Source organism: Artibeus jamaicensis, unplaced genomic scaffold (assembly GCF_021234435.1).
Source record: "Artibeus jamaicensis isolate MK-2021 breed Jamaican fruit bat unplaced genomic scaffold, CSHL_Jam_final contig_3290, whole genome shotgun sequence".
Classification (NCBI taxonomy): domain Eukaryota; kingdom Metazoa; phylum Chordata; class Mammalia; order Chiroptera; family Phyllostomidae; genus Artibeus; species Artibeus jamaicensis.
Genome location: NW_026521779.1, coordinates 1,202,595 through 1,217,359, shown reverse-complemented (window position 1 = coordinate 1,217,359; position 14,765 = coordinate 1,202,595). Strand labels below are relative to the sequence as shown.

Sequence of the window (14,765 nt, the reverse complement as noted above, 5' to 3'; positions counted from 1 at the left end):
AGCCCCGCCTCTGCTCCCTGCACCCACCTACCCTCGGGGCGCCCCCCTCCCCCCGCAAGCCAGCCTGGGCCAGCCCCACTTCGGACCCTCCCGGGAGATCCGTGCGCCCGACCAGCACCAGCATCGCGGACCGCAAAGGCCGCCCGTCCCGTCAAACAAGTTTCTTCTTAGGCTAAGAAACGCAGTATATACGAGTATCTCTATATATAGTACTAATGGATTTGGTGTGCTTCCCTTTAGCGTCCCCTGTCCTCCCCTCTCCCCCTTCAGCCTGGTCTCCCCCTCTCTCCGCCCTCCACCCCGTCTCTGCACTGAGATACATAAGAAACAAGGGTAGTTTACTGTCTGTTTTGTTTTCTGGGTTTTCAGTGTCCTAGCGGAATGCAAGTAGGCAGCCAGCCCGTCTGTCCCCTCTCCGCCCCGCCCCACCCCGCCCCGCCCCCGTCACTGCGCTTCTGTTATACCATCTTTGCCTGACTCTCCGGCTTCTCCATTGAATGGCTAATGTGTATGTGAAATAAAGAAATAAAGAAAAACAAAAGCAAGAGCAACTGAGCCTTCGCTAACATGATTGTGCGGGGCCCAACTGGGCCAGGTGGGGCGGGGCGCCGCGCGGGCTCAGCGCACCGGGCTCGCCGCCACGCCGTCGAGGCGCTCGGATCCCTGAGTTCCCGGGAGGGGGCGCCGGCGAGAAGAGGAAGGCTCCCTGGTTCCTCCCCACCTCTCGGTGAACCCCCACCCCAGTCTGCAAAACAGAGGCACCACTTGGGTCCGATGACCGCTCTGCCATGTTGGTTCCTGGATCTCGCCTCCGGAAGGAGGATGCCGGCAAGGCCACTTCCAGCGGGCAGTGGGTGATAAAAAGGTCTGCGGGGCCCCTGGGGGTGATGGTCGCCCTTCCAGACCCCAGGCCCCTTCCCCTGTAGGGTACGTCCTCACTGGTCCCTCTGCGGGGGACTTCGCTCCAGAGTAAGCGCAGCGCGTGATCCTCCCATTGGTCCACGGCCCGGGGCTGAGTTCCCAGTGCACTTCGGCTCAGAGGCTACGCCTCGGGGTCACCGCACCTCTGGGCTCACAGCCACTCGTTCCGTCTTGATGAGGCGGGCCGCCCCACCGGGGCTGTCCTTGGAGCAGGCCGGGGGTGCGGGCGGCAGACGCGTCACCGCCTCTGCCCGGCGACAGGGCCTACGGCGGGCACCGTCGTCCGGGCCTCTGTGAGCCAGCCGTTTGCGGGGCCCGGGCGGGGCGGGACCTGCTGCCAGAGCAGCCGCCTGATCTCGCAGCAGCCGCACCAGGAAACCGATGTACTTCATGGCCAGGCGGAGCACCTCATTCTTGCTCAGCTTCCGGTCGGGCGGGTGCGTGGGCAGCAGCTTTCTAAGCTCAGCGAAGGCGCCGTTCACGTTCTGCTGTCGCCAGCGTTCTCGGCTGTTGGTGAACACGCGCCGCGCCACCTTCTGGGGCTGTTGCCCTGCAGACAGAGGAGAGGTCGACACCGAGGGGGCGTCCCCTCCTGCCCTCCTCTCTTCAGGCACCCGGCGCTCCGGTGGAGACTTCCACACAGGTGGTGAGCTGAGGCTTTCTCCACCGAAGGGATCCACGTGTAGAATCCCCGTGTGGCTCTCCTGCTAGTTAGCAACCCTGCCCATCCCCCACCCTCAGCCATCTAGAATCTAGACGAGGACAGGCCGGGCTGCCGGTCACTGGGGCCTCTGTGCCTCTGGCTGCACCTTTATATCGGTGGCTGAAATGTTTCCTCCGGCTGCCAGTCTGGGGAGCTGTCCCTATAGTCCTCGTTCTGAGTGTGCCTGTGTGTGGCCAGAGGTGTTTGTGGGTCTGAGAGGTACTCCTATTGTCATTGTGGGCCTGTCCTCATCTCAGGTGGCTGTGACTTGTGGTCTGTCTACATGGCTGTGGTCGTGTGATTGTTGCCATGTGGCTGGGTCATGCGTGGTTGCGGTTGTGCAGCTGACTCTTGTGTGGCCATGGTCCTAAGTGGCTGTGGTTGTGTGGCTGTCTCCTGTGTGGTTGTGGTCCCCTGTCTGTCTCTTGCAGGGGGGTTGTCATGTGGCTGCTTCCTGGGTGGCTGTGCATCTGAGTGGCGCTGTCATTTTGTGGCCCCTGTGTCATGCTGTTTGCCAGGACTCTGTGGCTTGTTGGGTGACTGGTTCTGTGGGACTGGCTGTTGGGACTGTGGTTTTGGACATGGTTGTAACATGAGCCCCAAGCCCTATGTGGACTGATGTGTGTGTGTGTGTGCGCGCACACACACTGGCAGCACCTACCCTTGTGGAAAGGTACGGGACAGACTTGGGTCCCATGCAGACACAAGCCCATACTCACCCTCAGCCAGCTCCAGCTCACAGTGGCTTGGTCTCCGCTTCAGCCGGCTGCTAGGGAAGATGCTAAAAGGTCCTGCCGGCCCAATGTAGAGGCTGTAAGGGTTCATGGGTCACTAATGCCTTGTGTGCAATGACCCTGGCCCCAGATTGCCCCCAGGCCCAGCCCCGCACTGACCTGTTGAGGAAGGGGTGAGGATGGTAATGCAGGGCCAGATGGGTTGGGGCACTTCCCAGGGCAGAGAATTGCAGCAGCGGGGGCTGCAGGGCACTCAGCTCTGTGGTGGCCATAGCTGCCCCTGGGGGCCTGGTGTGGCCCAGGCTGATCACTGGGACACCAGGGGGAAGCCTAGGGGAGGAGGTGCCTCCATGGCCCACTTCCACCTTTGAAGACCCAGGCGAAACAGGCTTGAGCGGGGCAGGCACCGGGCTGGGGGCACACACCATCTCTGCCTTCTCAGTCATGGTGGGGCCCACCTCTGCCTGGGCCTCGGGTGGGCACATGGACCCCAAGGGGCTGCTCACCTGTGGAAGGGAAGAAAGCCAGTGGGGAGGAGGGATCTGATGCCACACATCCCCGTAGCCCAAAAGAGCCCTCCAATGGAAGAGACTGGGGAGGACTGGCAGTTCAGTGGTCAAAGGCAGGTGAGAGAGTGGGCCCAGAAACTGCCAGAACATGGGACGAGGGTCAGACACCAGGACAGGAGGTGCCCACTGAAATGCTGTGCACTCGGTGAGCCCAGCAGTGCCGTCTCTGAGTTGTCTGGGATCCATAAGGGCCTCATCTGCACAACCCCTGAGCAAACTCCCTTCTTCCAGAATCACCTCTCACCTGGAGTCTGCAGGTAGAGGCAAGGCAGGGGACTCACGATGGGCCCTGGGACCCTTAGATCTGATCCTGACACCCTTCACTGACACTGTGTCCTTGGAATCTCTACATGATTGACTCTGACGTTTCACTGACCTCCCCACTCCACCCAGGCCCACCCTGTGGTCCTCATCCAGGACCCCGAGGGTCTACCCATCGCCTCTGTCAGACCCTGAAAGTCCCCCATAGTCACTCTAGTGACAACCACCCCTACCAAACATGTCCCCCTCACTAATCCTGTGACTCCACTGCTGACACTGTGACCCCAAATGCTGGCATTGTCCAGTACGTACAGTCATGTCTTAATCTCTTAATCCTCCACCTGGCCCTGGTGACCCCCCTCCCCTCCCCCCCCCATCAGCATCCCTCACCCTTTGCACCCTGGTTAGAGGTCCCTGTTCACTCTCGTATCTATGGCCTGGAGTGTACCAGCAATATTGGGGACACCTGGTCCCTCTGCCCTGTCTTCCCTAGGTGGGTCCTGGGGAAGCTGGCCTGGCCTCTTGCTTAGTTGGTTCCTGCAGATCAATGAATGAAGGCAGGCAGGAACAAATGAATGAAGGCAGGTGGGTCAGGGAGTCCCCCACCTTCAGGCTACTCCCATCTTACCCCGGCGCTGGTTGCTGAGTGCCCTGGCTTTGTCGGTCAGGCAAGGATATGGTTCCTGCTTCGGGATGGGCTCCTCGCCCCTGCTTCCTCCAGCCTCTTCACTCTGTGCCCCAGGCAGTCGGCCACCCTGTCTGGGCTTCACCTCTTCCTGGGCTCCCAAGGGCCTTGGGGCCTCGGTGATGGCAGCAGCGTGGGTCCCTAGAGGAAAAGTGAGCGGCTCCAGGGCTGGCCCGCCCTCTCCCCGCCCCCGGTGGCCAGTTTCCTCCCTCTTACCCCTGGCGCAGTGGCTGGAGGATGCTGGGCCAGCGCAGATAAGGGCCTGGCTGCCTGGCCGAGACTGATAAGGAGTCGGGCTGACCCCGGAGGAAACCAGTGGGCGGGGATCTCTGAGATTGGCTTCTGGCCCCTCCTCAGGCCGGCGGGCAGGACTGGCTGTCACCCCAGGGCTTCACCTTCTGTCCCCCAGTCACCAGAGGGACCCTGGCCCTCCAAGGACCCAGCCCCAGTGCACAGCTGGGTATGAGATACCCAGATGCACACAGACAGGAAACTGAGGCAGGAAAGCAGCGGCCTCCTGTCTCTTGGGCCTGGCCTATGGCTTTGAACACCCCCAGTTGTGTCCGTGCTGATGGGGGTGGAGAGCCCTTTCCGGCCTTGCTGGGGCTCGTGACTGGGGCCCTCTCCTCCCCCTGCCTGGTTCCTCTTTTTACAGAGCCCCTCCCAGCCCTTCTGCCACTCCCACCCCAGAGTGGGGCACTGGCAAGAGGGCAGTTCTGACAGTCTGATCTCAGGTGCCCAGTCTGGGCACTTGTCCTGGTCCCAAATGTGATATCCATATACCCTTTCCAGGCCCAGGAAGGTCTGCAACTGGGGGAGGTTTACTATGTTGCCAGGGCTGCTAGAACCTTCCTATAGGTCCCCCCAGCACACCCTCACAATCCTGGTCCTCTAGGTCACAGGGTCACATAACTGGGTGGTCCCTGGCCCTCATCCCACAGCCTGGCCACTTCAGGGGTAATGGTGATGAAGAGGTGTTGTGTGAGTGATCTGGGTGGTGGTGAAACCCAAGACCTAGATGGAGCCTTAAGAAGAGGGGGGCCCTGGGTACAGCTAGGTGGCAGTAACAAGACTGTTCCTGACCCCCAGCACCCTCTCACCTGGGTCAGTGGTGCTGTTCTGTGTCCATCTAGGTGACTGCAGGAGCCCCCCAGGCAGGCCCTCAGCTTCCACTCAGCGCCAATGCCGCCGCCGCCACCATCACAGGAACCAGATGATACTAGAACCCACCACCCACCACCCCACTCTCTCAGCAAAACAAGGGTCCAGTTCTAAGCACTCGGTGAACATGTAGGTGTCCACAAAGACTGGTTTTAGGATCAGGTTTATTTTACTCCTGGGGATGGAGCAAGGTGAAAGCTGCCTCTGGGGTCCCACAGCTACCACATGGCAGGGTGGGAACTCTGCCGCAGGCCTGTCTGTTAACGTTGCTAAGGCTTGCCCATGTGGGGAGGATGAAGCAGTCAGCCTGGTGCCTTGATGAGCACCCCCACCCCAGGGGCCACAGGGCAGGAAGCACCTGGTCTGGAGCGGATGCACAAGGCCCCCTGGTTCCGGTCTGGCTTCCGCCACCGCGGCTCTGCGGGGAGCTGGGCCAGAGAAACCAGGCAGCAAAGAGGTGGCAGCCAGAGGCCACGTGGGAGCTTGGTGGCACCCGCTTGCGCGCGCCTGTGCTGGAGAGCACGCCAACGGAAGGAGATGTAAAAGGCCTCTAGGCATGAGCGCACGGCTGCCACCTCGTGGCTGCCTGGGGAACCTCAGGCGCCAGCAACCAGGTGCCTAAGTGTCTCTAGCTGCAGAGGGGCAGACCGCCCCCCAGAAAGAACACCTCAGACAGAAGCACTGATTACACACTCAGTCAGGAAGAGTCAAACCAACCTCTCGAAGTCCAGAGCTCCCCCAATGAGTTAATTCAGATGGATGGAGAAACAGACCCCAAACATGCTGGAGAGATGGACAGACAAACCACAGGCAGTTTCCACACTCAAGACCAATAAACCAGGACAAAATGAAATCTCTCTCTTTTTTTAAAAATTATTTATTTATTTATCTTTAGAAGGGAAGGGAAGGAGAGAAATATCAATGTATGGTTGCTTCTGGTGCATCCCCAGCTGGGAACTGGCCCCTGCTGGGAATTGGCCTGCAACCCAGGCATGTGCCCTGACGGGGAATTGAACCGGGATCTTTTGGTTCGCAGTGAAACCTCTTTATTGGCTCAATCTACACCGGGACCACTGGTGACCTCAGGCCCAGGGGGGTTCGGGTTTGGGGCCTGTGGGCTGTCAGTGGGGACAGCTTCAGCAATGGCCTCGGATATTGGGGGTCTGTGGGAGTAACAGCACTGGTCCCCTCGTTGACAGGTGCCCTGGTGGAAAGATGGTAGGTGGGAAGCCTGGCCCAGAGCCTGGCAGCCTCTGCTGGGTTCCTTTCCTGGATGGGGAGCTCACTCCCACCCTCTTGCCCACCCCCAGTTCTCCCAGCCTGCCCCTTCGCCCTGCCCTGTTGTCACCCACATGTGCAGCAGTGAGGGGTAGGGAGTGCCTCACCTCCTTAAACCTCTTGCAAGGAAATGTCTTAAGCCGGGCAGCCCGCTGGGCTGGGTCCTCAGCCAGTTCCTTTCGCTTATTCTGGAGCAGCCTGCATCTGTCCCCCATAGCTTTGCCCTCTGCCTTACCCCTGTGCAGGGAGATGAGCAGCTGGGACCCCATCTGGCTTTCGCATTCCAGGCCCTGGCCGAGTCCCACCACCACCTCTCACTCACCCTGGCCGGGCACGGGGCCGGGGGCCCCAGTTGGCCTCAGGATTGGCCTGGAAGCGCTTGAGTCCTTGCTGGCGGGAGCTGGGGTTGGCATCATCCCGAATGGTGAAGTTGGCCTTCAGCCTGGGGCAGGTGGGGTGTGGCTGAGGGCCAGCCACCACTTGGACAGGCACAACAAACTACCCATGGGGCCTACCCACCTTGGTAACTTGGGAATCCTGTGTCAGGATTCTCTCCTTCATTTCAGAAACATTTAGTGAGTGCCTACTGTGTGCCTGAAATCTGTTGCTGGTAAAGCTGACATTCCAATGTACAAGATGGGCAAGCAATGGGACAAATCAAAAACCTGCAAATCATGTTGGGTTAGGGCATACGGTAAGAGTTTTGGCAAGAACACAGGAGGGGAGGGTACTGGGAGACTGGCGAAGGAGGTGAGGGGACAGCCCGTGCAAAGGCCCTGAGGTGGGGATGTGTCTGAAGAGTTTGAGTGAGAAGGCCAGTGTGGAGCGAGTGGGAGTAAGGCGGGAGAATGAATGAGGGCAGGAGAGGGACAGAGGGATGGGGCAGGGTTTGCAGGTGGAACTCAGTTTCACTGGGTGAGGAGGGAGCCACAGAGAGTTCTGAGCATCCGAGGGGGACACAGTGCAGGCAGATTGTGTCCCCTCAGATGCTCACAGGCACTTTGGGTACTGTGAGGGGAACAGTCTATGGAAGGTGAGGGTGGGAGCTGGGGAACTAGGGCAGAGCTGACTGCACTGTCTCGGTGAGCAGCGATGGGGCCAGACCCAGGTGGGGCAGAAGAGGAGGGGGAGAAGGTGGATTCTGGATCTCACTTGAAGAATGAGCAGGTGTCTGTGTAGGCAAGTGTCTGTGTCATCTGTATGCATGTGAGAATCCATTCTGGTGGCAGAAGTGTCCTTACCTGGGCTCCACACTAAGGATGCGGAAGGCTGGGCTGGTCTCGGACAGCCTCTCCCGTTTCACCGGGCACTCCTTCTCCTGGAAAGCAAAGATCAAGTGCCAGGGGATGGCCAGCCTGTCCACCCCTGCCCTCTCCGCCACCTGGTCAGGCTGGCCCTCACCCAGCAGCGCATGATGTCCCATAGGGCAGAGGCAGGGGCGTCTGTCTTCACGGCGTTCTTGCAGGCATGGGAGAGCGAGACCCGGAAGCCAGCGTGGAGGAGGGCCGACCTGAGGACCGAGAGGGGCCTTGAGGGGAAGGTTAGACCTCAAAGTCAGTGCTGACATGTGTGGGTGAGTCATGCTGAATGGACCTGTGAGGCTGGCTGCATGTCTTATGGTGACTGTGTGGCTGGTATAATGCCAATGATCGTAACAGTGAGACTGTCCCTCTGGCCAGAGCTCCTGGCCTCTGAGCTCTGTTGTACATGAGACGCCCTAGGGGTGAGTGATACTTAATCTCCATTTTACAAGGGACTTTGTCCAGAAAGGGGTCCAAGTTGCCCAGGGCACCCAGCACTCAGGCTCTGTTCTTCCTCGGCCAGGGCCTCACCGCAGCTGTAGGAGGCTGGGTGTATTACAGTGGATGGTGCTGCTCAGCTGGTCCAGTGTGTAGTACAGAGGCACATCCGGCAGCTCCTGCCACAGTGGACAACAGGATGTGGGTGGGGCAGATGGAGGAAGCTGGGTACAGGTGAGCCCCCATCGTGTTTCAGCCCTGCCCCCACCTCGGTGATGACGCTCAGAACTCCTCGGATCCGCTCTGAAGTGTGGAAGCGGTTGGGGTTAGTGCTCACGGCCCCTAGGACACGGCTCACAAAATCCAGGTCATGGATTGGCTCTACCCACAGGGGGCCACCGAGCTGCAGACACACAGGTGCCAGATGGGCAAGGAGGGAAACACTGGTACCTTTGTGACCCCCTTGCTGAACCCCAGCCTGGCCCTACCTGGTGCCGCTGCCCACAGTGCTCACACTCAGGGGCTATGGGGGGACCACAAGCTGCAGAGAACTTGACCCTGCACAGAGAGAGGTGTTTAGGGGGCAACAATCCTTGGAAACCCTCTATACCTCCCTCCTGACTCACCCCTGCTTACCGTCCACCAGAAGCCCCGGATGCTTTGCCAAGGTGTTGAAGGTGGAAGGTTCCACAGCCGACACACTGGAACACCAGCGCCTGCTTGCTGTGGGGGAAGTAGGGGTAGCCACCATACCACCATTCCTCCCTCAGGCTGACTTGATCCCTGGTATGACCCCATTTCCCCAGGTAAAGGCTCTGTTGCCCTGTTCAATTCATCACCCAGCACCTGCCCCAAACCCGCTGCTAACCTGGCTGAGGCCTTGACTTTGGCCTGGCCAGTGAAGACACGAACAAAAACACGCACATAGAAATCAGCACTGATGCTGAGCAGTGGCACCACAAAGCGCTGGTAGCAGTTGGCGCGGAGGTCTAGGCTGTGTAGGACGATCCGCAGGGCCTGGGGATGAGGATAGGGGTAGACATCAGCCGTCAGCGCTGCCTCTGAACAAGGTGCTCACATGAGCACAGGGTCGGGTGTGCTCCACGACTTCCAAGCCCAGCCCTGGGCATCCCGGCTGTGTGTCCCTTGGCAAATGAATGTGTAGTTCCCCCATCTGTGAAATCACAACCGTCTCTGTCTCCATGGTCCTGCTGGGAGCACTAAGTGATCTGGGAACACACAGGCCCATTAAGTGGAAGTATTCTGATCAGCATCATCGGCATGGCCCACACTGCGCAATGTGGCCCAAGGACCTATCCTCCGGCCACCAGGGGCTTAGTTGGCAGAAAGTAGGGACATTGGGTGCTACAGAACTGCTGGGGCCTTCTCTGTGCTAGGGCTCACTGTGACATGCTAACACAGAAAAGGATGAAGCGTTTCCCAGACTGATCTGATGACAAAGCCCTTAAGAAATAAGGACAGAGCTCCTCCTTTCCCAGCCCTGTGAGGCAGCCTGCCCCTGCCTTCTTGAATTCCCACAGCAACCTAACGGTATCCAGGCCATCATCAGCATGCCCATCTGACAGACACCAAAATTGAGGCCCAGAAAGGGGAAGTTACTTGCTCAAAGCTACCAGCAAAGTTGGGACTTGAACCCAGAGCTGAATCCAGACCTGGAAAAACTGCCTTCAACAGACAATTTTGGAAAGTTGTTAAAATAGAGATCACTAGAAAGAATGGTGTAGCCACTGCCCCGAATAATCATAACTAGAAGCCCTTGCTCTTAAGGACTATGCTGATTAAAGATGTGCTTATTGTTAACATGCTGGCATGGATCTGGCCCTGGCTGCCTGGAGGAAGCTGAGCAGGTCTGAGAGGTGGGAAGGGGTGCTGGGGGGTAGCGGTGTGTCTCTCACCATCTCGTGGCAGGCCCGACTCTTGAGGGCCATGGCCCCATACTTGCTGTAGCATGTCTCCCCGCTGTTCCCCGCCAGAACTGCCATGTCCGTGCAGGTCACACACAGCAGGCCTACAGGGAAGCACTGGACAGTGAGGACCCTTCAAACACCCCAAGCCCTGCTCTGTACCCCTGGGTCAGCCTGACCTCACCTCCTTCACTCACAGCCTGCACAGCTGCATCCAGGAAAGGGGCAGGGCTGCCATAGGGGTCCAGGTCGATAACCTCAAACCGATCCGACAGCCGCTGGTGCTGGTACATCAGCATCCTGGGGGTGAGAGGGCCAGGGCCTCAGCCCCCTGCACCTGGGACCTGCTCCGTTCCCTACACACGTCCAATCCAGCATTGTGAAGGTTTGGGCCTGGGCTTGGGGCCAGCTGCCCAGGCTTAGATCTGGCTTTCCCATTTGCTAACCTCATGGCCTTTCCCCCCGGGAGCTCATTCTACCCAGCTGTAACAATGGGAGTAACAATAGCCAATACAGTCAGTGCTCACCTAACATTATAGTAGGTTCTTGAAAACTGTGACTTTAGGCAAAATGACATGTAACGAAACCAATTTTACTATAGATTAATTGGTCTAAACAGGAGTTAAGTTCTAGACCTGGCCGGGTATCTCAGTGGGTTAGAACGTTAACCCAACACTTGAAGGTTTGATCCCTGGTCAGGGCACGTATGAAAATCAACCAGTGAGTGTATGAGTGGGTAGAACAACAAGTCGATGTCTGTCTCTCTCTTCCCTCTTCCTCTCTCTCTCTCTCTCTAGAATCAGTTTTTAAAAAATAGAGTTAAGCTCCTATATCATATTTCCAGTCTCACAAAAACACATCACTCAACTTCTAAATAAAGGCTCAAAACACTTCTAATATTAAGCATTGAAATAAATGTGAGCTCTATATCTAAGAAAAACTAATAAGAATAAGTCATCATTATTTTCAACCTCACTTAACCCAGTTCAGGGTCATGGGTGGCCCGAGTCCATCCAGGCAGCTCAGGATACAGTCTGTCCAGGGTGCAAGGTGGGATCCGCTCTGGACAGGATGCCCTTCCATTGCAGGTTGAGTCACATCTACCCAGACTCACTCAGGGACAACGTAGACCTGCCAGTTCACCTCACGGGAATATTTTAGGTAGAGGGAGGAAAACACAGTCCCCATAGAAAACCACATACACATGGGGAGAACCTGTCAAATCCATACAGTGGCCCTGGCTGAGACTCAAATTTTCTTTTTCTCCTCAATATTATAACCATGACATTACTCCAAAACCTGCTGTACTAATGTAGCGCATATCGCCTGACACTGTTTCAAGCAATTTATAGACACATTAATTCATTCAATCACATAATCTTCCAATGGGGATGGAAGGTGCCTTCCAGAACAACTCCAGGGATTTGGAACTATAAGGTTCCCCTTTGCAGGTAAGGAAAAGTAAATGCTACCTTCTCAACACAGCCTACCCTGATCCCATTTTTCAAAATTGCAACGCTCCCTCACCACATTCTTCCATCCCCTCTACCTTCTATTTTTTTCTAGAGCACCTCTAATTTACTATGTAATTTATTTATTTGCCATAAATATTTGTTATCCTCTGTGTTTCCTATTAGATTTTAATATAGTCAGGAAAGCAAATATTTTTTACTTAGTTATTTACTTTCTGCAAAGGGTCAGACAGTAAATATTTTAGGCATTGTAGGCCATATACGGTCTCTATTACATATTCTTCTTTTTTTTAACCTTTAAAAATGTAAAAAACATCCTTAGGTGTCAGACCACAAAAACCCAGGCTGTGGGCCTTGCAGGTTATAGTTTGCTGATCCCTGCATTTGAATGTGAACTCCACCAGGTCAGGGATTTTGTCTGTCTGTATTGTTTACTGATGCATTCCCTGTACTGAAAATGGTGTCCAGCACGTAGCAGACAGTGGATATAAGCTGGTTCATTTGAATGAATAAAAGTTCAAGAATGTACAAGAAATTTTAAGTGGGAACCATAATGGTACTTATTTATGGTACTGAGCACAGGCTATGCAAGTATTACCTCTCATTTAATCATTACAGCAACCTCTGCAAAACTGTAGTTTTACAAACAAAGAAACAGACTCAGAGAGGCTAAGGCACTACCCCAAGGTCACAGGGCAAGAATATGACACAGCCAGCATTTGACCCCTGCCAGCCCTGCTCCCGAATGCACCTTCCAGCAGCCAGGCTCTGCGGCCCAGAACCTACCGGGCATCCGCCTGGCTGGGCTGTACCAGGTGGGCCACTTTGTTGAGCTGCACATTATGGCGTATGAGATCCACTGCTCGGGCAGAGGCATCGTTGGCAACCACCAATCGGAGCCCGGGCACCTCACGGGCAAAGCGAATGGAACGAAGACCTGAGGCTGCCAGGCCCTCCAGAACTCGCAGGCCTTCCTGTTGGCGTAAGCATAAGCAGGGAGCCCGGCTCACATCAATACCTCCATTCCCTGCTGGAGCCCCCACCATCTGCCTCCTATAGCTCTCCTCCTCCAAAAGCCTTTCTTCCTCCATCACCCAGTGAACTCTGGGGCTGCCACCTATTTATGCCTGAGCCTCACCTCACAGATCTCCCCCACAGCGGCTGTCCGAGGTTGGTTTTCTGGGGCCAAGTCTGCACCCTCTTTCAGTTCAGTCTTGTCCTCCTCTTGCTCCGACAAGTCCACCACCACCTTTTGCACCTCCTTTTCACCTGGTACCTTGACTGCAGCCACCCCAAAACACAAGTCAATGGCTATCAATACTGTCTCTGAGAAACCTCCTCTACTCTAAAGAAGACAGAGCTTCATGGAAAAAAAAAATGCTCCCTAAAGTGCAGGAAAGGCTGAAGGAGCACAGCCCAGGACCTGATATTTGGCTGGAGCCTTCCCGGACTTTAGGGGAGAGGGGGCTGGGCAGGGAGAGGGCTGTGTGACCCCCTGCCCACCAGGAGATTGGACCTCCACTCACTCTGGATTCCTCTGGCTCCCAGCTGAATGCGAGCAAACTCAGTGATCACAGCACATCTGCAGAAGACGAAGGCCTGGCTCACACCTCCTCACTTCATAGACCCACTGCCCTCTGCCAAGCTGACCCCGGACCCCTGCTCACGTCAGATCCCGGTTGAACTCCTGCACCGGGTTGTAGAAGACTTCGTTGGCGCTGGGGAAGGCGATCTTGGCGGCCCCCTCGGTGACCGTCGTCTCCTGGGTCTCAGGTGGAAGCTTTTCTCCGCAAGACACCGTGCTGTTTACCATTGCGGTTGGATTCACTGACCCTTGGGGCTGCCCCTCCATAGACCGGACTCTACAGAGACCGCGGGCGGAGCGGAGAGTCAGGCTTAGCCACAAAACGACTCTCACATGGGACATCTACTGCAGCCTCTCTGCCCGCCAAGCCTGGATAAGGAGGGTATAGAGAGAATCACAAAACTGCGTTACCGGGCCGGGTGGTCCTACACGTCTGTAAAATAGAGGCTAAGGGGACCCTGTGGCCTCTGTAAACTGACACCATCCCCCATCTTCTGAGGATGGGCCCCTGTGAAGCCGTAATTCCTCGAGTGGCCTCGCCCCTGCTCCGGATCCCTCCCCTCACCGCCCAGGGTCTCCTCACTTTCGCTCCAGAGACCGAGAACCGAGTTAGTCTTGGTGCACATTTTCCGGATTAGGACCTGGGCGCCGCCATGTTGGCACGGGGGGGCGGGTCACGTGGCAGAATTTAGCCAATCAGTGATGCTACCTACAGTGGGACGCCGGGATCAAAATGCACCGTGGAAAGTACATAACTGTTTTAACTGTGGCCTTAATCACAGCGGTTGCTCTGTAATTAAGGCCACGCATCACCAGCCCATTTCATGGATGAGGAAGTTGAGGTTCAGCAAAGGGGTGGTAAGCGAAGAAATCCAAGACCCATTTATCGCCTCCTGAATTCTGGGTGCCATAAACACATTATTTCAGGGCATCCTGCAGGCTCTAAAGTCAGATTTACTGAGTTTGAATTCCCAGATTTACCATATGCTCTTGTAAAGTTACTTAAGTTCTCTGGACCTTAATTTCCTTACATGTTAAATAACAACCCTAGCTTCCAAGACAGAGCAAAGATTAAAAGACAGACTGCCTGGAAAGTGTTCAAAGCCACCCTTTCACATAACCCCCAGTCTGTTCTAACCCGTGTAGGAAAGGAGGACAGCGTAGTGGCCTGGTCTGTTTGAGCTCCAGTCCCAGCTCTCCTTACTACTTGTCGTTAACCCTCTCTGTGCTTACGTTTCCCCATTTACAAAATGGGTAGAACTTTTTAAGGTTTGTTATTGGGTTGCGATGAGAATTAAATGAGTTAGTGAAGGTAAAATGTTTATAATATAATCTGGCATAATGTGTTAATTTACTGTGGCTTCTAACCCTGGGTTTGAATCCAGACACCTGCCACCAACTTTCTTGCTGTGTAATCTTTAGCAGGTTTCTTTATCTATCTGTGCTTCCCTATTTCCTACTGTGTGTGTGTGAAATAATTTCCACGTAAAAATGTTACCGTGATGTTTAAAAGCGATCATTCACATAAAGAGCCTAAAACAGTGGCTGACACGATAACAGCAGACAATATTGTTTACGTCTTACAGGAAACCAAAGTTCCGAAAGACAGAGCGACGTGTCTGAGGTCGCGGGACTAGAAAGGTGGCGGCGTCGGGATTCGAACTCTCAAGCACAGAAAAGTTACTGGAAGACTCCGAGGGGCCGAGGCAGGAGGCGGAGACGGGAAGGGGTG

At 55.8% G+C, this 14,765-nt stretch overlaps 2 protein-coding genes across 7 annotated transcripts; both read right to left on the bottom strand.

The window, feature by feature from the left end:
- Positions 1-543: 543 nt before the first annotated feature.
- On the bottom strand, positions 544-5,423 carry LYL1 (LYL1 basic helix-loop-helix family member). 2 transcript variants are annotated; one of them, XM_037145766.2, is made up of 5 exons: positions 4,974-5,423; positions 3,817-4,014; positions 2,518-2,864; positions 2,344-2,435; positions 544-1,471 (listed from the first exon to the last, which is right to left on the bottom strand). In XM_037145766.2, the coding sequence occupies exons 3-5, from the start codon at positions 2,841-2,843 to the stop codon at positions 1,056-1,058; spliced, it is 834 nt and encodes a 277-aa protein (XP_037001661.1). In that variant the 5' UTR covers positions 2,844-2,864; positions 3,817-4,014; positions 4,974-5,423; the 3' UTR covers positions 544-1,055. The 2 variants fall into 2 exon arrangements, with proteins under 2 accessions (XP_037001661.1, XP_037001660.1); XM_037145765.2 differs by lacking the exon at positions 4,974-5,423 and adding an exon at positions 4,090-4,479.
- Positions 5,424-5,905: 482 nt separating this feature from the next.
- On the bottom strand, positions 5,906-13,706 carry TRMT1 (tRNA methyltransferase 1). 5 transcript variants are annotated; one of them, XM_037145767.2, is made up of 17 exons: positions 13,617-13,706; positions 13,116-13,402; positions 12,975-13,030; positions 12,587-12,729; positions 12,235-12,422; positions 10,161-10,276; positions 9,968-10,080; positions 8,920-9,068; positions 8,688-8,774; positions 8,540-8,609; positions 8,320-8,454; positions 8,145-8,230; positions 7,714-7,822; positions 7,554-7,630; positions 6,635-6,754; positions 6,420-6,549; positions 5,906-6,238 (listed from the first exon to the last, which is right to left on the bottom strand). In XM_037145767.2, exons 2-17 carry the CDS (start codon positions 13,373-13,375, stop codon positions 6,089-6,091), a joined length of 1,989 nt encoding a protein of 662 aa, XP_037001662.2. In that variant the 5' UTR covers positions 13,376-13,402; positions 13,617-13,706; the 3' UTR covers positions 5,906-6,088. The 5 variants fall into 5 exon arrangements, with proteins under 5 accessions (XP_037001662.2, XP_037001664.2, XP_037001665.2 ...); XM_037145769.2 differs by having other exon boundaries at positions 13,116-13,310; positions 13,617-13,700; XM_037145770.2 differs by lacking the exon at positions 13,617-13,706 and adding an exon at positions 13,445-13,597 and having other exon boundaries at positions 13,116-13,310.
- Between the last annotated feature and the right edge of the window lie 1,059 nt (positions 13,707-14,765).